Source organism: Pseudorca crassidens, chromosome 14 (genome assembly GCF_039906515.1).
Source record: "Pseudorca crassidens isolate mPseCra1 chromosome 14, mPseCra1.hap1, whole genome shotgun sequence".
NCBI classification, from domain to species: domain Eukaryota; kingdom Metazoa; phylum Chordata; class Mammalia; order Artiodactyla; family Delphinidae; genus Pseudorca; species Pseudorca crassidens.
In genome coordinates this window covers 87,293,687-87,316,025 of record NC_090309.1, presented here as the reverse complement: position 1 = coordinate 87,316,025, position 22,339 = coordinate 87,293,687, and the positions used below count along the sequence as shown (strand labels likewise).

At 51.2% G+C, this 22,339-nt stretch overlaps 1 protein-coding gene across 11 annotated transcripts in view; it reads left to right on the top strand.

The window, feature by feature from the left end:
* Positions 1–22,093, top strand: part of RNF144A (ring finger protein 144A) — a 114,672-nt gene extending 92,579 nt beyond the window's left edge. For 7 of the 11 annotated variants that reach the window (XM_067703768.1, XM_067703764.1, XM_067703767.1 and 4 more), the window contains 5 exons: positions 1,205–1,412; positions 5,451–5,601; positions 10,102–10,191; positions 13,988–14,184; positions 17,935–18,070. In XM_067703768.1, the coding sequence (XP_067559869.1) occupies positions 1,205–1,412; positions 5,451–5,601; positions 10,102–10,191; positions 13,988–14,182 (644 nt within the window). In that variant the 3' untranslated portion in view covers positions 14,183–14,184; positions 17,935–18,070. Of the gene's footprint in view, positions 1–1,204; positions 1,413–5,450; positions 5,602–6,255; positions 6,598–10,101; positions 10,192–13,987; positions 14,185–17,934 lie in introns of those variants that run through there. The other 4 variants (XM_067703770.1, XM_067703771.1, XM_067703772.1 and 1 more) reach the window with 4 other exon arrangements.
* The last annotated feature ends 246 nt before the right edge of the window (positions 22,094–22,339 follow it).

Here is a 22,339-nt window from a genome sequence, read left to right as displayed (position 1 = left end):
GATTGGTGGTGAGATGGGTTTTAGTCCAGTTGTACCTGACAGGAGCTCATTCATGGCAGGCTGAATCCACATCTGATTGGGGAGCATGGCAAACACACGGGTGGCCTGTTGAGGTGAGGCCCGGACGCCTGCAGCTCATGACAGCCCCAGCCTGTTGGAGTGCCCAGTGACTACAAATCCTGTCTCTGATGTGGGTGAACCCACCCACCCTGGCCGTCGCTGGTCACGTGGCCGAGAAGCCTGCAAGCGCCTTTCACTGCTTCCAAGTTCCCAGCACAATGCAGTCCGTTCCTTCTCAAGAGCGACCCTCAGTGGCTGACTTGGAGGCCTTTGAACACACCCTGGAATCCTCTGGCCTCCCTTGCGGCGTTTTGGCCTTGCATCAGCATCCGTGTGGGTTCCTGCCCAGCTCTCCCTCCCACTGGCCTGCATTGAGAGTCCAGTCACACTGGACAAAGGGTCCAAGGAACCAGTAACCAGGCTCACGTGAAGGACAGCTCGGGACCGTTATTTAAAGAAATGTGAGATATGAAAGCAGATGTGAAGGAATGGGAGGGTTGTGGTGTTCTGTTTTTCAAAATCAACTTCCTGACTGATTTCATCAAATCAGGCTTTTTAGTGACGTGGGCTCCACTTCAGAGGGAAAGCCTGCTGTTGAAGAGTGAATTTCATACAGTCCTTAGCTCAGGGCTTAGCTTTGAACTTGGGAGGGAGATAGTCATAAGTCAGAGGTCTGACCTTCGATGGGAAGAAGAATCAGCCATCGCCCTTCCCTCTTTTCCTTCCATCCTTAACCAGTATTTGGGGATGCCCGATGCACGCCCCACACTGGGCTAGGTTGTGAGGCTATGAGCCTGAAGGACGGTCCTGACTCCACGAAGCTACGTCCCAGGGCAGGCGGGCAGCGAGCAGCACGTGGTCCCTGGACCACAAGGCTTCCAGGATGTAGGGGCCCCTGAGCCACGAGGACTCTGGGGGTACTTGGGGATCTGCTGTCCCCCACGTGAGTGGAGTGGGAAATGGGGAGTGGCTGCGGGGGAGGAGGTAGAGCCAGATGGGTCCCGGATCGTGAAGGGGATGTTATGTCTGACCTTGATTTCCTTTTCTCCCTTAAACACGTGAAGTCCGTGTCCATCAGTCCGAAGCCCCGCCAGACCCTTGGTCCTGCGGCGTTTGACTTGCCCGTTTTTATTCCCTGTGCCAGAGGTGCTCCTGGACCCCTGTCGGACTTGGTGCCCGGCGTCCACCTGCCAGGCTGTGTGCCAGCTCCAGGAGATGGGGCTGCAGACCCCGCAGCTGGTGCAGTGCAAAGCCTGCGACACGGAATTCTGCTCCGCCTGCAAAGCCAGCTGGCACCCTGGCCAGGGCTGCCCAGAGACCATGCCCATCACCTTCCTTCCCGGGGAGACCAGGTACGCTCAGGGCACAGACTGCAGGCCGGGAGAAGGAATCAGGCTTCTCCCTCAATGTGCCTCTGGGGAGGACAGGGCTGCACCCCGGTCAGTCTCCAAGGTCAGTCTTCTCTTGGGTCTCATTCAGACCTGGATTTGTTTATTATTAAATTTTGAGAACTGATTATGTGCCTGGCACTGTGCCAGCCTCTGGAAATATAAAGTTGCATAAGAAACAGAGTACACTCTGCCCATCCAGAAAGGCAAACGTATGAACAGTCAGTTACTAGGCAGGGTTTTAAGTCCTGTGATAACCTGAAGTTTTGCCAAGACTCCATTGTGCTGAAGATGATCCGAAATGGGGGTGCGGGAACAGAAACGAGAGGGGGCAGTGGTTAGAAACACCAGAAGGATCACCAAATACAGGTTCCTGGTGCTTGAGGCCAAGGGGGCCACATGTCCCTGAAATGGGGGCCTTGGCAGGAAGGCTGCGGTAAACCACTATAGCGGTTTTGCCCTCCCGTCCCCCGCCAGACCCTCAGCCTGGATGGCCAGGTGGACACCACAGCATCACTCTGTGTACCTTGAAATTTAGTAGGTTGAAGCATAGAAACTGATCGTATTCAGCTGTTTTGTCCTCCAGTATCTGCAGTGGCATCTGGTTCAATCAGATAGAGGTGGCCCAGCGCCTGTTGAGGCCAGTTCCTGGTGGAGTAAATCTCACCATCCACCTGAAGGTGTCACCAGCCTGTCTTCCTCTGTCCCCATCTGCTGCCCCCGCCCCTCTCACCACAGCTCGACCTGCCCAGGGACCCTCATGGCGACGCCGGACACACTCCTGTCCCCTGCCGACTGCACCTCTGCGCTGTGCCTGGAATGTCCCTTCTCTGCCCTCCTGCTTCCCCTGGGGACTCCTTGCCACCCTCGAGGACATGGCTTATGTCCCCTCTTTTGTCAAGCTTCCCAGTTCCCGGGGCAGGGTTGGAGACCCATCCTCTGTGCCCCCGCTGGAGATCGTCTGCATTGATGACAGCACCAGCCTTGTTGGCTGTTAGTTCATCTGTTTATGTGGCCAGTCCCTCCACTAGGCTGAGCTCTTGTGTGTGTTTGGGCGTTGTCACCCCACATCTTGGCATACGGCAGGCGCCGAAAACACTTAACTTATAGTTAGGGTCTTGATCCTTCATAATTTTGTGAGGAGAGCCACACTGCGAGTGTGACAGATTACACATAACCGGGAGAGCTGGATTTCCAGGCTGGGGAAGAAGCAGGTAGAGGGCAGGCGGGGCTGTACCCTCGTGAAGCAGTCGGGTGACTGTTTAAGAGAAGGCCCCGCTTAGTGAGTGAGGGGCTCCTCCCTTCCAAGAACCAGCGAAACCAGGAGTCAGGAAGAGCCGGTGTCCTGCTCTTGGGAGGGATGGAGAAGGGATCCATAAAACCTCCTTAAGGTGGAGGGTGGTGGGTGGTGGGTGGTGGGAGCCTGATGACTTAGTATTTCTTCATCTGTGGTGCTCTGATTTCATGGAGGTCATTGCCCAAAGACTGCAATTATGTCACGGTGGCACAACATACGTGTATATTAAATCATCCGTGATATACCTTAGAAAGGACAAGAACAAACAAAATGAAAAAAAAAATCAGGTTGTGCCACCTAAGAAACTGACACAAGGGCAATTTGAGTAAGAACTCACAAATCTTATTTTGTGAAAATATAAAAAACAAAGATTTTACCCCCAAAAAATCTGACTTTCTGGCTTATCCAGCCACATGGAACTCCATCCCCACCAGGAGACAGGTGTCTGGAGCTGGGCAGCAACCCCTTCTCTATCTGGGGTTTCTGGCATCTTTACTTTGCCACAGTCCTCACCACTCCCTCTTGTCTCCCTGGCCCCTGGGCTGACTGTCAACTACCATTTATAACTGAGGACATGCTCGGTTATTTTCATATAACAGACTTTTTTTTCCTTTAAGTTAAATCTTCCTTTAACCCCCATTCCCACCCACCACCTGACAAGCCCCACTCATTTATGTTGTGTGTTTGCCCCTTAAAGACATTAGACCACGTAAATTGTGATGAAACTGTCAAAAGACTCCTACCTGCCTTCACAAGTTTGAGTGTATAGTAGTAGTTGTTACTAATAATCATTTTAAATATAATTAAGGTACCAGAAAATGTTTGAAAACTGTTGTCTATACCGTATAATTTCCATGCCGCAATGCACCAGAACTTACATATTTTAACTGTTTCTGCTTGAAAAGTCTCCCTGAGAGGCGCTTTCCACTCTCCACTAACGTGGCCTCTGTTCATGGCATTTCCTTCAAAATTAGTTTATGAGTCACATGAGAAAATTGGTTTCATTATTTTAAGGTCACACCTGGCTTTCAAATCAAAACAACGTTTTCTAACCTGATAGTCAACCTTAATCACGGGACTTGGTACCTCCTGACTTTTGGCCTTTGTTAGAAATCAAGCTCATTCCAGAAGGAGGCAGCTAGCGTCTGTGCATGGCTGGCCCCTGCCCATCCCCATGGAGGTACCTGCACGTGTTATGACAGCCCTGCTTCATTGTAAATCTCATTCTGTGCAGCCAGGCTGGTCCACAGTTTGCTGTTAAATTAGAGATGAATTTGAGCTACAGTTGTATTATCTTTCAGTAATAGTATTACTAACAACTAGCATTTATTGAGTGATTACTATATACGTGCTGGGTTCTATGTGCTCAGCACAGAGAAACTCTTTACATCTTCATCACCCGCTCTGAGACGGATGCAGTTTGCCTCATGTCTGCAGACGTGGAGACTGATAGTATGTACACAGCCCAGCTAGGGCTTGCATGTCTGTCTCCAGACCCCCTGACTACGAGGACATACTGCTTCCTTCCAGGTCGTCTTACCTGGTCACCTTGTACTAGTGAACGAAACAAGAAGCTATTAAGCTGGGGCACGTGCCCCACGGTGTAGGAGCCTCGAGCTTAGGAAAACCCTGAGACTGCAATTGTTCGGAAGCTCACTGATCCTCAGACAACCGTGTAAAGCGATGACATAATTAGGGCTGACATTCACTACGATGCTTATGGAAGATCCTTCAGCCAGAATTTACTCAGGATGCCAGAATTTGCTCACTTGCAGTGAATTTATACTCACGAATGCATTAGGTTCTGAAAAGGCTGCTCATCCCAATGGGAAGTCACTTTTCTCCTGGTGACGTTGAGTAGCTGCAGTGAGTTCAAGCAGTACGTGCCCCATAATCAGCGATGACTGCCCTTGGTGGCTTCCTTTTCCAGATGATTCCATATTTTTAGCTGTCTTTTAAGATGAATAGCATGGGATGGACATCGTTCTACAGTCAACCTAAAAAGATACCTAGGCCGTCTTGTTATGAACAGCATAGAATCATTGCTGCCGTTTACTGGGCACTTCACACAGGCCTGCACTGCCCTTTGCCCTTCACACATGCATAACCCCATCTGTCACACTCACACTGACCAGAAGGCTGGGCCTCAGAGAGGTTGCCACCCCGCCAGTGTTCAGATGAGCTGCACTTGACCCCAAGCTTAAATGCCACCATGCTCACCCCTGTGGGCCTGCTCAGACCTCTCAGGAAAACAGTTTTGTACAGACAAGCCAAGTAGATCTTAATAAGCGATTTGTGTGTATGTGTGTGTGTTTTAATATTTTTTTCTGATAATGGCAAAGAACGTACCATGTGTTACCAACCCTTAGGAAAGTACACAATTATATGAATAAGGGCATAAAATTCGACCATAATCCCATTATTCAGAGACCTCCATTCTAAGCCTTTTGCCCTATTTTCTTTGGTTTGTCTGTGCACGTCTAAATTTAGACATGTGCTGATCTTGCTTTTTCTTTTCCCCAAGCCAAACTGGCTGCTTCACAGTTTTTCGGTGATTGTTTTCCAGAGTTCGAGTCTCTTTGGTTTCAACATATTTCACAGGTGACCTCAGTCCTTCTATTTGAGCTAGTGCTTAACCTGTGCTGGCAGGTGTCTCCTGGCCCTCTGGCCCTCTGAGCACAGCCCTGATGCAGCTTCTCCTTCAGCAGCTCCACTTTCCAACTGGAGGAGGACGACGCGCCCATCAAACGCTGCCCCAAGTGCAAGGTCTACATCGAGCGGGATGAAGGGTGCGCACAGATGATGTGTAAGAACTGCAAGCACGCCTTCTGCTGGTACTGCCTCGAGTCCCTGGACGTGAGTACGCGGCGGGGGCTTTGGGGGTCAGGCTGAAGCCGGAGGCGTGCGCCAGCCGCTTCACTGAAGTTACACTGTCAGGCGTTTTCTCTGTGCGTATTTATGGTAATGTGAGCTCCCTGGATGCAGTGGTATCAAAAGATGGGAGTTCGTGCAGGAGCCCTGGGAGCGAAGGGTCAGCTCAGACTGGGCTTCAGCCTGGGTGTTAAAGGGGTGGGTAGGATCTCAGCATCTCCCCACATTGGGGAGCTGAAACAACAGACGTTGGTCTCTCCGTGCTGGATGCAGGACGTCTGAGGTCAGCGCCGGCGTCCTCAGGTTCTGGAGCCGCTTCCTGGTGTACAGACGGCCGCCTCCGCTGTGGCCTCACCTGGCAGAGAGAGGGAGCTCTGGACTCTCTTCCTCTTCCTATAAGGACACGAATCCCATCATGGGGGCCACAGCCTCATGACCTCCTCTGAACCTAAACACCTCCCAGCAGCCCCACCTCCAAACACCATCACACTGCAGGTCAGGGCTTCAACACAGGGATTTGGGGGAATGCAAACAGTCCATAGCAGGGGCCGTTACTGGAATAGCAAGGATGATGGAGGCAGGGGACCGCGGATGCTGGGCACGGGGCAGTTACTTTAGTGACCCTCGTGTCACCTGCAGGGCAGAAGAACATACAGACCCTCTGCCGTCTGGCAGGATGGCAGTTTCTGGCCTCATACGGCCACCGTCTCCCCAGTGTGCCCTGCGCTGTCTCTGCTGTTTGGAATGATGTCTGAAGCCTTAAAAAGTCTTCAGGGCCGTCAGAGGCTTTATGTGTGTAGTTTCTTTATTTATCGTATATATAATTATATATATAGTCCAAATATATAGTCTCTATATATCATATATAGGCTATATATAGTCTCCCTGTATTATACATAATATAAATATATATGTAAGTTGCATTTTACTGTATTTCTTTTTTTTGAAAACTGATTATTAAATTATGTTATATTATCTAAAGTCTGGCCTGCAATTTGCAATTCCTTATCAACTTTTCCTAAAGGGGGAAGGAAATGAAATGCCAGTTTTACCTCATGTTATCAAATCTCCTGGTAGATTTTTTGGGGGAAGTATTAGAAATGGACAGACACAGATTTCCAGAGGGAGCATTGCTTCTGCTGTGACCTCCCCTGCTACCGTGACCTCCCCGAGGTCTGTCCCCTTTGAGCCCAAAGCTGTTCTCTCTCTGCTCTGGTCTCTGGAGAGACACCCTCTCTGTCCGTCTGTGTGTCCATCTGACTTGGCTCTAAAGCACAGTCCCTGCCGGCCAGAGGCCCCATTGTGTCCTGACTCTGCCCGGACCAGGGACAGAGGTAGCACAGGGCAATTTCCTCCTTGAAGGTCAGTGTCCTTGGGGCCAAGGGTGGCCTGTTTTCCTCTGTAGGTGATGAGCTGCTGAAAAGTGACCCTGTGACCACAGAAAACAGACCCTGAGGGACAGGGGGTCTGCTCTGCAGCGGTCAATCAAGGACAGTAGCCGTGATTTAGGGCAAGTGTGTGAACGTGTGTCTGGAAGCAGCAGAGCTTCTGAGACGGAGGAGGGGCTTACACGGCCCCCTTCCCTCCTCTCGGGAATTTTCCTCTCCGAGCACCGGCTCCTGGGCACGTACACCTCCCGGAGTTATCAGTCATCTTAGGGTGATTCTTTCCATTCTTGTCCTTGCCCCTGCCCCCCCGCCAGGCCCCGCCCTCACCCGTGAGGCCCAGGACTGCACTGCTTCTCTGCTGCCCCTGCGGGCCCAACATTCACCGCTTACAGACAGAAGGGACCCGCTCGCCTTCTATCGTTTTTGGAGTTGGTGGTAAATGGTCCCTATTTATGAAGTGATGCTTACGTGGGCTGAAGGTTAGCCTATCTGTGACTTGCGCTGCACAGCCCTGTTGTTTCATACGGGCGCTCCTTCTGTGAGAGGTGGAATGATTGTTTCCTGACTTTAAGCAGCAGTCCAGGAAGGTTAACCACCTTTCCCCAAAGCACCGAAGGAGTGAGGAACGGACTCGGCATCCACTCTCTGATCTTTCAGACCCCAAGACCCAACAGCTTGGGTACGACCAGTCACTGTCAGCCAGAGTAGGACAGGAAGTCTCACACCTTCCGTGGTGGAGCTGCTCTGAGGAATTCACTGTTATCTGCGAGCATCTGGTCCACCGTGCTCTCTTTCGCCAGCACCATTGTTTCTGCTTCCACCCAGAAGCTTGATGAGGCTTCTCTGAACAATGTAAGGGAAACATTCACTCTCACCACGCACCTAGGTTCCTGGCAGGCCCTGCGGTGGGTATACCCAAGGGCTTCATCCAGGAACTTAAAGTCACGATGAAATCACTTTTATATTGTAAAAGCAACTTGGAGTGCTTTTGTTAGGGAGAAGGCTTTTGTTTTGCTCAGGAAGCATGCCGTGAGTGTTGGCAACTCAACTCCGCATGGAGGCCTGGGCTGCCAGGATGCCGCTGGCAAAATCCGTGACCTTGAGGGGCTGGTGACCTCTCGACTGAGAAGCCCCTAGTAGCACCTGGTCCTCGTGAGCACAGTGCTACAGGACGGCTGGTGTGGAGTCCCCAGCAGCCCCTCCGGGGTGGGTCACTGGGTCTGGGGTGGGAGTGGGGTGTGGGCACAGCTATGGAGTTAGCCGACCAGGCAGAGGGCAGAATGTGGGAGACGGGTCACCTCCAGAGGACAGGACGTGGTCAGGAAGGATGTGGGCTGTACGTGGTCTGTGTCTGGCTGAGGCGGGTAACGTGACCAGGGTCTCCGTGCCGAGCTAGAGCTGGACCTCTGGCACGGGGGCTCGTGCCCCCCAAACACTGGTCCAACAGCAGCTTGATGAGGGCCACGTGGGGCATCTGTGACCTGGGTACCACCCCCCCGCCCCCGACCCAGAGTCAGGATCCGCGTTTCCCCAGGCGGCCCCAGGGACTGTAACGTGCAGTCCCCGGGTTTGTCCAGCTTTGCCAGGCGAGAGCCCTGAAGACTTTTCAGCTGGGTCACGCAGAGCAGCTCAGCTTGCGTTTCAGAAAACAAATCCAACGGCTGTTAGGAGTCTACAGAGCAAGGCCGTGAGAGGCAGCCTGGGAAAATGAGGCTTAAAGTGGGACGTGACTATCCGTGGTGTGTGGGTGAAAGAAAACAGAATTAGGAGTTCGAGGAACAGAGCGTCTCCGTGGACAGAAGTCATCAGAAATGGCCCCAGAGAGGACAAGCTCCAGCCAGAAGAGGCGTGCGTTCACCGCGCCTGTGCTTCCTTGGACAGATGAGGGTCTAGGACAGGGGGTGAGTCGGGGGGTGGCCGTCTGGGCCCTCGCCACAACCCCCAAAAAGCCAGGATTTCCTTATGCTCCAGCGTGTGTTCAGGCTCCACGAGGCCGACCTATAAAATCATCAGACTGGAGCCTCCCTGGGAGGACCACCCAGCGGGGCCGCTAAGGACCAAAGGACACCACCGCCCCCGGCTCTGCCTGGCCCTCGGAGGAGTGACTTCCCGCCTCAGACACGCTGGGCCTTGTGCTTATTTCCCCTTTTCTCAGAGGCTATGTTTACAGGCTCAGTTAAGTGAACACACAGCGTCAGCCTCTCTCTTGTGCTGTTTACTGAGCTGGCCCTTTTCATGGACGATAGGAGAGAAAATGGCGCCTCCTGTACATGGAGAAGCAGAGGGCTTTGTCCAGAAAATGCACTCCTGTTCCTCGGTCGCTGCTCGCTGAGGTTTGGGGGCCGCGCACCGAGCCGGGGATGTGGTGACAGAGGCTGACATCAGCTCAGGGTCCCGGCTCCAAGAACCTGACGGTCTGGTGAAGGTTGTCAGGGGAAGGTGATTGGAGATGGAGGTGGGACGTGAGGACACCTGGAGGTGGTAGGGTGGGCAGGATGTTCCCTCGAGCTGTCTCTCACTTCTAGACAGTCCGAGGTGGAGGGTGGGTCTCCTCTTGAGTACTGAGAACATTTTCTTGGTCTGAGCTGAGAGGAAGGAATTTCAGGGCGAGGAGGATGGACCAGACATAAAGAAGTCATTGCATCCCGGAATAATCCTGCCAGGGTGGCGGGAAGATGCACAAGCAGAGACTCGTGGGGAGTAAAGCACAGCCAGGGCTGGGGGCAGCTCGTGGAGCAGCAGGGGGCTCTGACCTACTTGTACAGAAGTCCTGCATCAGCACAGAGTCCCTGAGCCCGGCGGGGGTGGGGGTGGGGGAGCCAGGCTGCCGCAGAGACCGAAGCTGGAGCAGGGCTCCCTCTAGTGGCCCGTGAGCAATCTGTCGGGGACGCTCCACGGAGGATGGAGAGCCCGGGGACTCACAGGGACCTGGGGTGGCAGCAGCTCCCTCTGGGTGTACGTTCTTCCTCTGCTGTTGTCCTCATTCTCTCACATCCCCAATCAGAGCTTTAAAAAAAGAAACTGGGACCAGGCAGGACTCATTCACTGAACAGAGAGGACTGTCCCACTCACCCCTGTTTTTTCCCTTCCTTCTCAGGATGACTTCCTTCTGATCCATTATGATAAAGGGCCCTGCAGGAACAAGCTGGGTCATTCCAGGGCATCTGTCATCTGGCATCGGACACAGGTAGGAGGCCGCTCACCTCACACTCTGACCTCTGGGGGAGAGGGGGAGAGAGTGTATGTGTACATGTGTGTGGGGTTTCCAGGAGACTTGCCGGTTGGTCAAAGGTCTGTTATATAGAAAAACAGCTAGTAAATGGGGTTCCTGCCTGAATTTTTCCTGGACCAAGATGATGCTTTCAGTAGGCCTGGAATAAATATGCACCACGCTTAGCCCCTGATGATGCTTCAACATCAGGCTTTCCATTGCTTGCACCTACTCTCGACCTTGGTAATGACCCACTGTGCTTAGTCAGTCCTTGCATGGCCTTTAATGGAAGAGCTGTCCATAGAGGCTCCTAGGTGAGCAAATTAGTCACAGAGAAGGGTAAGAGGGAAGGAATGGAAAGGTCCCTGGGTGATGATGTCTGTGCAGCTGGTGCGGTTATTCATACTTTCAACACGTATTTATTTCCTATTGTGTGCCTGGCAGTATTCTAGGAGCTGGGAATACTCCAGTGAATAAGATAGATGCATCCTTCTCTGATGGAACCCACATTCCGTGTAGGGACAGATAACGTATATATATATGATGTGAATTCAGCTACAGGGGAGGTGTGACTGGGGAGGGGTCTTTTAGATGGTGTGGCTGGGAAGGCTTGTTGGAGGTGTTGCTTTAGGACTGAGCACTGAGTGTTGGGGAGCCGGCCATGGGAGTAGGTGGGACAAGGCAGAGGAGACAGTGCAAGCAGGGGGGAACGGAGATGGGCTGATGGGAGGAACTATGGCATAAAGGTCCATGGGGACCAGGAGGCAGCAGTGGTCAGAGATGATCAGAGTTGACCCCATGGGCTTTGCAGGATGAGGTGCGATCTTCGGGGTGTGCTCTGGGCACGGGGGGAGCCCACCGAGGGGAGCTGCAGGCAGGACTCAGGTGTGCGCCAGCTCCTGGGTACGGGGAAGAGCCTTGATGGGCTCCGACCATTACCACATTGTCGGCATTTCTCAGCACAGCCTTGAAGCAGGCGGTCTGGGAGATGCAGGAACTGAGACTCAGGCAGTTTTGTGGGAATAGAAGGAGACCACCCGTAAGTGTGCTTCTTCGGTGATCCTCACTGCAGACCACGTGGCAGGGCTGATGAGCCCCCAGGTGGCCGGACAGTAGACGGTCCTGGCTTTGCAGGCCATAAGGTCTCTGTTGCAACTATCAGCTCTGCCTGGTAGGGAAGCAGCTGCCGCAGCCAGTAGGCCAGCAAAGGCCCGTGGCTGCATTCCAGGAAAACGCTTTAAACAATCAGGTGGTAGCATTGACTGTGGTGAAGGTTGCACAATTCTGAGTGCACTAAAAACCATCAAACTGTGCAGTAAATAGGTGAGTTGTGAGGTATGTGAGTTATAGCTCCATAAAGTTGTAAGAACCAAACTAAACAAAACGGACCGCGGACCAGATCTGGCCCGAGGGCCAGTCTGCCGACCTCAGCGTGGAGAGTGGATTTTAGCTGCATTTTATTTCGTCCTCCTGGCCAGTACGGCCAGCTCCAGTGCTCGCCCCTCCACCTCTGCTGTGTAAAAAAAGCACCCCAAACAACAGAAATAGACTCCCTCGCGGTTCTAGAGGCCAGGAGTCTGGAGTCGAGGTGTGGGCAGGGCTCCCTCGGAAACCTGTAGGAGGGCCCCGCCTGCCTCTTCCGGCCCCTGGTCGTTCCCTGCAGTCCTAGCTCCCAGGTGCGCCTCTCCAGTACTTCATGTTTCTCTCTGCACATCTGTCTCTGTGTCCAAACTTCCCGATGGATAAAGACAGCAGTCATAATGGATCAGGGCCCATCCTGGTAATGTCATTTTAACCTGATTCCTTCTGTAAAGGCCCTCTTTCTGCATAAGGAGCTGTCTCTCCATGTGGCCTGAGCTCCCTAAGAGCACGGCAAGCTTCCCAGGAGAATGTGAGAGCTGTGGAGACCCTGTCCAATAGCAAGGCTGGGCTGGGCGCTCACACCTCAGCCCTCGTGCCTGCTTATCCGCGGGAGTGAGTCACGTGTTCCTGGGGTCCTGGAACAGTTGCAGTTCCTGGTAACAGTCATTTAGAGAACGGGCCCTTGAGAAATGCAGAAGCCTGGATGGGGGTCCGTAGCCTCCCCTGTTGTTGAGGAAGGATCCTGGGGGCACCTCCCACCAGCCTCTCTCAGCATCGTCGGTCGGCACCTGCCAGGGGCACCTGCTGAGTGCCAGCTCTGAGTCACCCCTGGAGCCACATGGACAAAGGAAGCCCCCCCCCCGCCCCGATCTCAGGCCCCTCTCGGTGCTGGTGGAATTGAACAAAGGCACTCGGGGTGCAGGGGTCTCTTCCTTGGGGTGTGAGGAACCCTGGAGACACACAGGGCTGTAGACAGATGTCCACATATTAGTGTTGGATTTGGGGTAAACAATAAAATATGAGCGAGCAGTGTCAAAAGGAAAGTAAGGGAGTCACGAAAACTAGCAAAGCATGTGACATATAAACCAGGAACGAAGGCCAGAGGCTTGGGAATTAGCGAGGGACATGGTGTGCAGTGGAAGAGCCCCGCCCAGAGCAGACATTCGTGTGCAATCACAAGACCAATTCGCTCTTAAGCCTTCAGTTTTCATAGTTAGAACCGCCTCCCAGCACATGATACAGAACCTCCATTACTGAAAGGAACTTGCACTCTCGTAATTTGCTTTTGGAGGTAAAGCATCCACGTGGAAGCTGGGAAAGGCCTCCCTTCCCTTGTGAGTCTCCTGGCTCTCCATCCGATTGGTGGCCTCCATTCCCTTACCCCTCAGACGGGCTCTGGCTCAGGGCACGTTCATCATCTGCTTCGTCAGTGATCCGCGAGTGGAGTTTCACTTTGCATTTATCACCAAGTCTCTTAAGCAGAAATGCAGGTTTGATTATCTTCCATCAATTTACTCAGGAAAATTGCATTCAGTGTCTTCCTAGCGCCCGGACGTCATAGTAGGCGCTGATGTCCAGGTGCTCTGGGATGGCGGGCAGGCCCCCGTTCCATGGCCTGACTCTGGGTCTCCCTCCGCAGCCCCTCCTCTTTTTCTCCTCGTCACTCACTGGCCTTCGGGACGCAAGCCCCCAGCTGTGCTGTGTCCCTCTCCCTGGCCCCGCTGTGGCCCCGCTGTTGTCCTGGTCTTCATCACCCACCCCTCTCTCTCCCTGTCTTGCCCATGCCCAGCTCTGCACGTCCTAATTCTGCCCCCTTCCCTGACCACACTGAGGGCTCACAGCCCGGGCCTTCCACCTGCCCTCGTGAACACCTCTGGAAACACGCTTGTTGTGCGGCGGCCCCTGCCTTTCCCGGCGCTGTTCCAGCCATCGTGCGTAAGAGACAAGGGCGGCATTTCTTTCTCAGTCAAGTAAATCTTCTTCCTTAGGAGGCCAGCACCTGACAAGGGGGAGTCGCACCCACACTGGCTCTTCCTTTTCTTCTGAGCAGGAGACCCACCTCCCTGTAAAGAGAGAGCTCACTTAGCCCGAGGGTGGCATTTCACACGCGGCTGATTGCTGATGCCTGTGTTCACACGTGGTGGAGCTGTCCTCACTCAGCCCCCCCGAGGCCAGGCTACAGGGCAGGGGCCTCGCGCAGTGACCTGTTCTGAGGGTGTTTTTCACTACGCTCAGGAAAATACACGCAAGTTGTGTCTTGTACTTGAACTAGACGCGCAGTCCTCTCTGTCTTAAGTGCTGGGGCCTTTGGAATCGCTCTTTGGCCACAGATGTTGCATTGGTGGAATGAGAACATTGGACTGGATCATTATCCAGGGTCAACCGTGGTTTCATTATTCTACATTTATAGGCAGGTGGGACCAGCGCTTGTGACCACGGCAGGGAGGGGACGTCGTGTCAGCCCTCTGTGTGCATTCCTAGAGCCCACGGCCCCCCAGGACTGCAAGGCTATGTCTGCCTCACTTCGGTTTCCGTCCTGGCGGCCCCACCGAACTCACAGCTTCTTGCCTACCTGGCTGCCGGCCATCTCCACTTGGACGTCTAACGGTACATTTCAGCTAGCACAGGCGCGAACGGAAGTTTAGATTTTCCCTCAGGATCGCCTCCTTCTCCAGGTCTCCCTCATGGCGGGAAGCACACCCCCAGCTTCCGTATCTTCTGAGCAAAAGACCTGGGCCGCCCCCAGCACTCCCTGCAGCACCCCTCCACTCCAGCCACATCACCTCCTTCCTGCTCCCTGAACGCTACTCCCAGGCTCACTGCACGGGTAGCCGTCTTAACGTTCCCTGCTGGGGTTCTTCTCCTGCAGACAGCAGCTCGGCGATCCCATCCTCAGAGACAGCTTCCCGTGTCTCCCTTATCAGGCCCCTATCTCCACCTGCCTGACCCCTGCGGGTCCTGACGCCTCTCCTGGGGCTGTTTTCAGTGTCCTGACTCTGTTTTTGGGCAGAAGTTTTTCATTATTTGCATCCACCTCCTCCTCCCAACAGGAGAACCCATTCTCTCAGAGGACAAAAGCAGACCCTAACTCTCTCGCACTCTATCCAATCCAGAACGGCAGATATTCATGAAGCAGAGAAAAGAGGGGCTCTGTGGTGGGGCGAGGAGGACTGCAGTGGGAGCAATCGGTAAACGTTCCATGTAGACGACGCAGCTGCCACCGGCCCCCTTAGCTCATTCATCCCCTGCCTCAGAACACACACAGGGCCAGCGCAGTGAGGATATTCAACAACTGGCCATGGGGCGGCGTCAGCACCCCCAGGATGGCTGTTTCAAGTTGCCAAGGTGATGTCATTGGATGGAGAACTGGAAAGAGACATGGGAGCAGCCCCCATATACCCCAGCACAGCCCTCGGCCAGTGGCCCGGCCTCTGCGCATGCAGGCCTGGGCACAGCAGACACCCAGGCTGTGTCCAATGCCAAGTTTCAGTGAATTAAATGTGTCCCGTTCATCTCACCGTCACTTTGACTTGGGTTAGTGTTCCCAAGCCCTGGAGTGGTTTTGTCACAGAACTCTCTGGGGCCAGAGGATTCAGAAGCTACTAGATTCCATTGAACTGGTTCATCCTATAAACACATATTGGACATTGGTTAAGGCAGAGCCACCAGGCTGTGTGCAGGGACTCATGGTGGTCACACAAACTGTGTCCTGCTCCGAATGAGTGTACCTCTTGAGAAACTGTCTGACTGCTTAGCCGCTCCTTCAAATCAGGGTTTGCCAGTAGGAATGATCCTCGTTTCACCGTGATTCCTTCTTTATCCTTCTGTCTTCCTACAGTATATCATTTCTGCCTGACACGTACTTATAAGATGCTCACGAAGTGATTGTTTTTGTTGTGAGGTATTTGCTTCCTGTCTCATTCTTTACTGTTGGCTGACTTCCCTCTGACAATACCTGTATCCTCCCATCACCAGTTGGGACCCACTGGGTAACATCGCTTGTTCAATGGCATGCAAAGAAAGAGACAAGATAGCCTGAGTGAAAATGAAGATGGGGTCTTATTGACCAAGAATGTGAGCATTTGGTGAAGGATTTTGGTGTGTTATTGGTGCAAGAGTCCCTGGCTCCCTAGAGACTGAGAAAGTGTCCCAGGTGGTTGAGGTTATCCAAGATGCCCTGCAGATCGGTGATGCCTTCCTGGGGGGTTTTATGTATTCTGAAATATCTGCGTGCGTGATTTTAACAGAGCACGATCTGAGTCCACACCGCGTGATTCCACCGTTGACATTATGTTCAGACAAATGCACTCAGCCAGGCGGCAGAAAACACAGATTCTGAGCATAAGCACAATCTAATTTAGAAACACAACACGGTGTGTGTGTGTGTGAGAGAGTGTGTGTGTGTGTGAGAGTGTGTGTGTGTGAGATGATTTTCCAGCAAAATCTAAGGGTGCGCTTTCATTCACACTGCTGTGATGCTGCAGCGTAGCCTCATACTTGAGAGCTGATACTAGCTCTTGGAGATCTTTTACTTTATCTGCTTATTTTATGATTGAGAAAACTGAAGCCCAGAGAGGTGAACACACTGAGTCAGGATTAGAACCATGAGCCCAAGGGGTTCATGTATTTATCGCTCTGAACACTAGGTGGCGGACGAGCTCCACCTTCGGATTCCGATTCTGGACTCCAGCAGCTGGTGGAGGGGGGACCAGTTAAAAAACCACCCCCCTTGCTTCTTTGTCCAGCCTCACTGCCTGATTTGAATGACAGTATGTCTACATTTGAGGCTTACTTCCTTCGGTATTTACTCATACCTAGGGGTAAACATATGTTTTTTTTTAAAAAAATCAAAATTCGTAGCAGTAAATGTTGGGTTTTAAACTCCAGGGATAACACAGGTCTGGTCACCCCCTAATGCACCACGCCTGTGCCTTTCTGTTCTCCCACCTGGAATGCCTTATCCCACTCATTTTTGTGTACCACCCACGTCCTCATAACCCTTATAATCTCAACCGTTTCCCATTGCACGCAAAGTCTCCTGCCCCTGGCTAATGTAGGTGTCTGGCTCCTGGGCTCCCTTTACACCCTGGAACCCAATGGCAGTTTTTGTAAAATGTATTTTTATCAGTTGTAGTCATGGTCTCTTTCCACCAGACTGGGTGGTCCTTGAGAGCCAAGATCTAATGTGCCTCTGTGTTTGCCGCCCCTAATACAGCCTTTGGCTCGGAGGAAGCTTGTTGTTTAACTAGATGTATAATTGGATGAATGTTTGGGTATTTAGGTGGAAGGAGGGAAGGGAAGAGAAGGGGAAGGAAGAAAAAAAGGGAAAAAAGGGAAGGGGGAGTGAAAGGAAGGAAGGGAAGGGAAGGAAATATGGATGGATGGATGGATGGATAGGTGAGTGGATGCTGGATAGATGGATGACGGATGGGTGATGAGTGGATGACTAAATGGATTGATGGATGGATGATACAGGTGGTAGATGATGGAAACACGCATGGGTGGATGGACGAGTAGATGGAGAGATGAAAGATGTATGGAAAGATGGGTGGATGTTGTGTGTAAAATGGATGGATAGATGGATAGGTGGATGGATATACGTGGGTGGATGATGGATGCGTGGATGAAGGGATGGATGGATAGATGGGTGGATATAGGTGGGTGGGTGGATGGGTGGACAGATGGATGGATGGATGGGTAGTTGGATGGTTGGGTGGGTACAGATGGATGGATGGATAGATGGGTGGATATAGGTGGGTGGATGGATGGGTGGACAGGTGGATGGATGGATGGGTAGTTGGATGGTTGGGTGGATACAGATGGATGGATGGACAGATGGGTGGATATAGGTGGGTGGATGATGGATGCGTGGATGAAGGGATGGATGGATAGATGGGTGGATATAGGTGGGTGGATGGATGGGTGGACAGGTGGATGGATGGATGGGTAGTTGGATGGTTGGGTGGGTACAGATGGATGGATGGACAGATGGGTGGATATAGGTGGGTGGATGGATAGATGGGTGGATATAGGTGGGTGGATGGATGGGTGGACAGATGGATGGATGGATGGGTAGTTGGATGGTTGGGTGGGTACAGATGGATGGATGGACAGATGGGTGGATATAGGTGGGTGGATGGATAGATGGGTGGATATAGGTGGGTGGATGGATGGGTGGACAGATGGATGGATGGATGGGTAGTTGGATGGTTGGGTGGGTACAGATGGATGGATGGACAGATGGGTGGATATAGGTGGGTGGATGATGGATGTGTGGTTGTTGTGTGGTTTATACTTTAGCTATTGAACTTGCAGATCAGCCAACTTACCCTCTGCTCCTCTGTTTCCTTCTTGCAGGTTGTGGGCATTTTTGCTGGATTTGGGCTCCTGCTCTTGGTGGCTTCACCTTTCCTGCTCCTGGCCACTCCGTTTGTACTTTGCTGCAAGTGCAAGTGCAGTAAAGGCGACGACGACCCCCTACCCACCTAGAGGAAGGCGTGATGCTGGAACAAGACCCCACCTCCGGGAAGCGTGGTTCTCTCCCATCCCCACCCCGCCGTCCCCCTCTCACTAAACATGTTTCTTGCCTTATGTGCCCCATTGAGCTTCACAGTGTCACGCCGGATGCCGTGATTTCAGGGACTGATATCAGATCATTGGCGGAGGCCCCAGGTGCAGTCACCCCGGCGTGGGGGAGGCAAGGCTGGCATGGGTGGGACACGTCCCACAGAGGCTGTCTCTGCAGACTTGACAAGGGAGCTGCTGTATGGACCACCAGGTGGTGGTAGACTAGGAACGTCTGGTGTTGCTTAGGAGACCTTCTCTCGCAGAATGTTGTCCGTCTCCTCCTTGGCTTCAAGCTGGCGCCACGTTGCTGAGAGAAGCAGTCTTTTAAGGATCGCATCTCACTTCAGACAGAATCCAAGTGTTCTGACTTGAGAAAAGCACTCTGTTTATGACAACTCTTTTTATTACTAATGGCATTTAGTAAAATCCTTTTTAGAAGGTTTTTTTTTTTTTTTTTTTTTCCCAACTGAGTAGTGAAAAATCAACAAGGTGCATTGAAACCATCCTATGCCTTTTCTTGAAATGTGCATTTTAAGAAGTTATGGTTAAATGACCTTTCTGGCTCAGCCACTTTTCAGGAGATTTAGAAAGCCTTATGCGCTCTTTGTGTTTTTCTTGAAACTTGTGGAGACTTTTTGGATGCTGTAAGCTGTGTACTGTTATCAACGTGTTTCCTGTATCATTGCATTTCTTTGAAAACACGGATGCATTTGAAGGGACATGCCCATCCTTAGGTTTGCCTTTTGTCTTTCTCTCTCTGGTGATTCAGCTCAGCTCACAGGACTCCTCTCTTTTCACCCAAGTATCAGTAAATATTTTTTCATGTCTTCAGAAACCAAATGTTTTACTTGGAAATAGTTCTGCTGAGAATCCCTGTGGTTTGGCCGTAGCCTCAGTCTCCTCAAGCAGACAAAACCAAGCAAATAGTGACATTGATGCCCAGAAGGGGGGCCTCCTATCAGGGCTGGGGGACTCCCAGGGGCTGGGGGAGAAGCTTCCGGATGTTCACAGTTTTTGTAATGACTAAGCTAATTTGGAGAAATCATCTTAGTTCCAAATCCTGTTGCTTACCCTGCTGAAAAAAATCTTCCATTTCACTTAGTTATTTGGATTGGTCTTTTACAGGCTGTGTGTGTCGATTACCATGGCAGCAGGATGCCCGGATCAGTAAGACACACGGAACTCCATCGATTGCCTTTGGACAGTGTGTTCTTTACAGAAAGTTGACTTTAATAATGGCTTTTAAAGAGCAAACTGATTGCATCCAACTTGGGACTTCTAAACATAGTAGAAAGGCAAATGTTGTAGATTTATCATGGTGGAACTTTTTTTTTAAACTTACTAAGCATTCCACAAAGGAGTAAAATGAAAACAAAACCTGACTTTTATCTCAGTTGTTTGCTTGTGGCAAGCACATTTGTAAAGTGTGGTGGTGTTTTATATCCTTGACTTCTGCAATTGGGTACCTGTCTCAGGTCCTGGTTTACCTTCCCATAGAGAAATGTCTTTATTTCTTAACATTTCATCAGTTAGGAGAAACAGGCTCACCTCACTCTTCCCCTCTAGTATTGATTTTCTTTTTGAAACCGAAGCCATTTAGGAACCCAGTCTGTGTCAAAATTACATGCAAAAAATCCTCCTTATAATTGCAGTTTGAAAACTCAGTAACAATAAGAACATGCCTGGGACCATCTTTTTGGATGAAGCCTGGGCACTAGGTCTCTGCAGTTTGAGACGTTTTGATCGGCCCTGGAGGTAGAATGGCTTTTCTGGAGAGAGTGACAGCTCCAGGAGGCCTGAAGATGAGGTTGGCGGCCCAGGCGTGAGGTGGCTTCATGATCTGTGAGTGCGCTTTAGAATTCGTATGGAATACAGCAGACTCGTGGCCCATGTCCAGTGGTCCACGGAGCAGGCCTTCATCATCCCAGGTCATCCTGCCTGTGCTCACCGCTGCCCATTGCATACAGAGGTCCATACAGTAGTACCCCCTCCTTTGGGGTGGGAACCAGAGGCTTTGGAAAGGTTGCATTCCCTGGGTCAGTGCTCAGGTCCCTTTATTCCTAGCGAGTCGGGCTGTCTTGTCTCTCCTAGAAGAGTCCATGGGTAAATCGTGCACATCTAGAGCATCAACCATCCCTGTGCCTTTACCTCTGCTCATAGCACATGGTTTGACCCAGGTAGGGAACACCGGAAATTCTGGGGCCGGCTGGGCACCTACTTGCTCTGAGTTTTTGCATCAGGCATGCCTCAGAGTGCTCAGTCTGATTCAGTAAAAACAAAACGAAAACTGTCTATTCCCTAGAAAGATACCAGTGGGATCGCATTGAGATCCTTACATAGACTTGCATCGCCCCCATATGACTCCTTTTCTTTCAGGGAGGAATGCCATCCCGTTGTTTGTGGGGATGCAGTATGAACCAGGCTTGATGTCAGACGTAAACAGGATGTGGGAAGGTGGCCCGCGGTTTGGGTTTTGACCTTTCGGTCCCTCCCACTAAAACCTGGGGATTCGATGCTTAGGAGCTGGTCTTAATTAAAAATGACACTTTTACAGGTGGTTTTCCTGCTGACTCTCTGGAAGCACACGTCTGTTTATTCATTTAGAGGCCTTTAAATCTGGGGAGGAGGGGTGGAAGAGCATGGAGACAGACCACGGCTGACTCTGCCCCTGTCCCGGTGGGGTTATCTGAGTCCCTTTGGTAACTGACAACGCTGTGAGGTTTCCCCGGCCGTGCCTGGTCTCTGAGCCTGATCCTGCCCTGCATCCTCCAGCCTGGCCGGCCGAGCTCGCCATCGTCACAGGGGACCAGCGCCTTCAGAGGCGTCTCTGTAGATGCTCACGGGACAGAGACCGACCTAGGACCTGAGCATGCGCAGAGCCTTTGACAGCACGCATGGCTGTCCAGACCAGTGTCTGCTCCACCTCCAGGGGGAGCTGCGGGCTGAGGGACCAATATCCGCCACCTCGGGCATCTTTTTAAAGGGGAACAAATTCTCTTTACAGCATATTATTGCACAAAACCGGTTTAGCAACCAGGCCAGTTCCCGGGGGAAGGGGAGTATCAGATATGCAAAAATTACTCCAAGATGATTTTATCTTTCTCTCCTATGTTACAAATGTTAAAGGTTATTTCGCAAATTAGAAGAGAGCATTTTCCCTTGGTCGTCTTTAAAAATGAGAGGATTGGAAAGAACCAGGGTGGGTTTTTTGTATATTTCTCAGATTCTCATTGATTAATAAATACCCTGGGATGTGTATATAATCACAGTAAAATCATCAAGGGAAAACATTTTGCATGTATAAAGCTTCCTGAAGGTCTCTTTAAAAAATGCCAAAGCTTGTTTATTCCTTATCATTAACCCAAGCCCTTATGAAAGCAAACAAGAGTTATGACTGGTATTGTCAAAAATGCCTGCTGGAGAGAAGGGGCTGCATTAAAGCAGAATGATGGACGCCTCCTAACCAGGAGAGCCTGCTGTTTGGGTGTGTAAAGCCCGTGGTCTCCCCGTCCTTGGTTTGCACAATACTGTCTTCCGAGATTCCAACAGCCTTCAGGGAGGGGTAGGTACCCGACCTTTCCTTCATTCCATGCTCATTTTACCATGGGTGTATTTTAATCTTGTATAAAAATATGCATGAATGAGTCATGCACATGTATACATTATGTATTTGACAAGTGGTGGTAAAAACAAAACAACAAAAACAAGTTTGGTTTGTGTTTTTGAGATGTCAGTACGTTTTGTGCCACTAACACTGTGATGTATAAAAGAGCTGTTTGAATGCCTTTTAATGTTGTGTTTTGTACTTTGGAATCATATGGAAAAGTTTGATTTGTAATTTCAATACATATTTTAAGTGTATTGTGTCTTATGTAGTTTGCCCCCCCACCCTTTAGAAGGGATTTCTTTTTAAAGATATTTTGGCTGGAATACAGGTTACTTTTGTAAATCCTGTCTGTCTCTATCTTTTTTATACTCTTAGTTGACTGCTGTCTTGAAGATTGAAAATACTATGAGGGTTGGAGGTGGACGGGAAGGGGAACTTCTACCACCGGGAAAACAGGGTTTTTTTGTTTGTTTGTTTAAAGAGTAATAATTAACATACACTAGGATATTGTTTTGGGTGTACAGCATAGTGATTCAATATTTTTATACATTATGAAATGATTACCACAGTTAGACCAGCTACCATTCG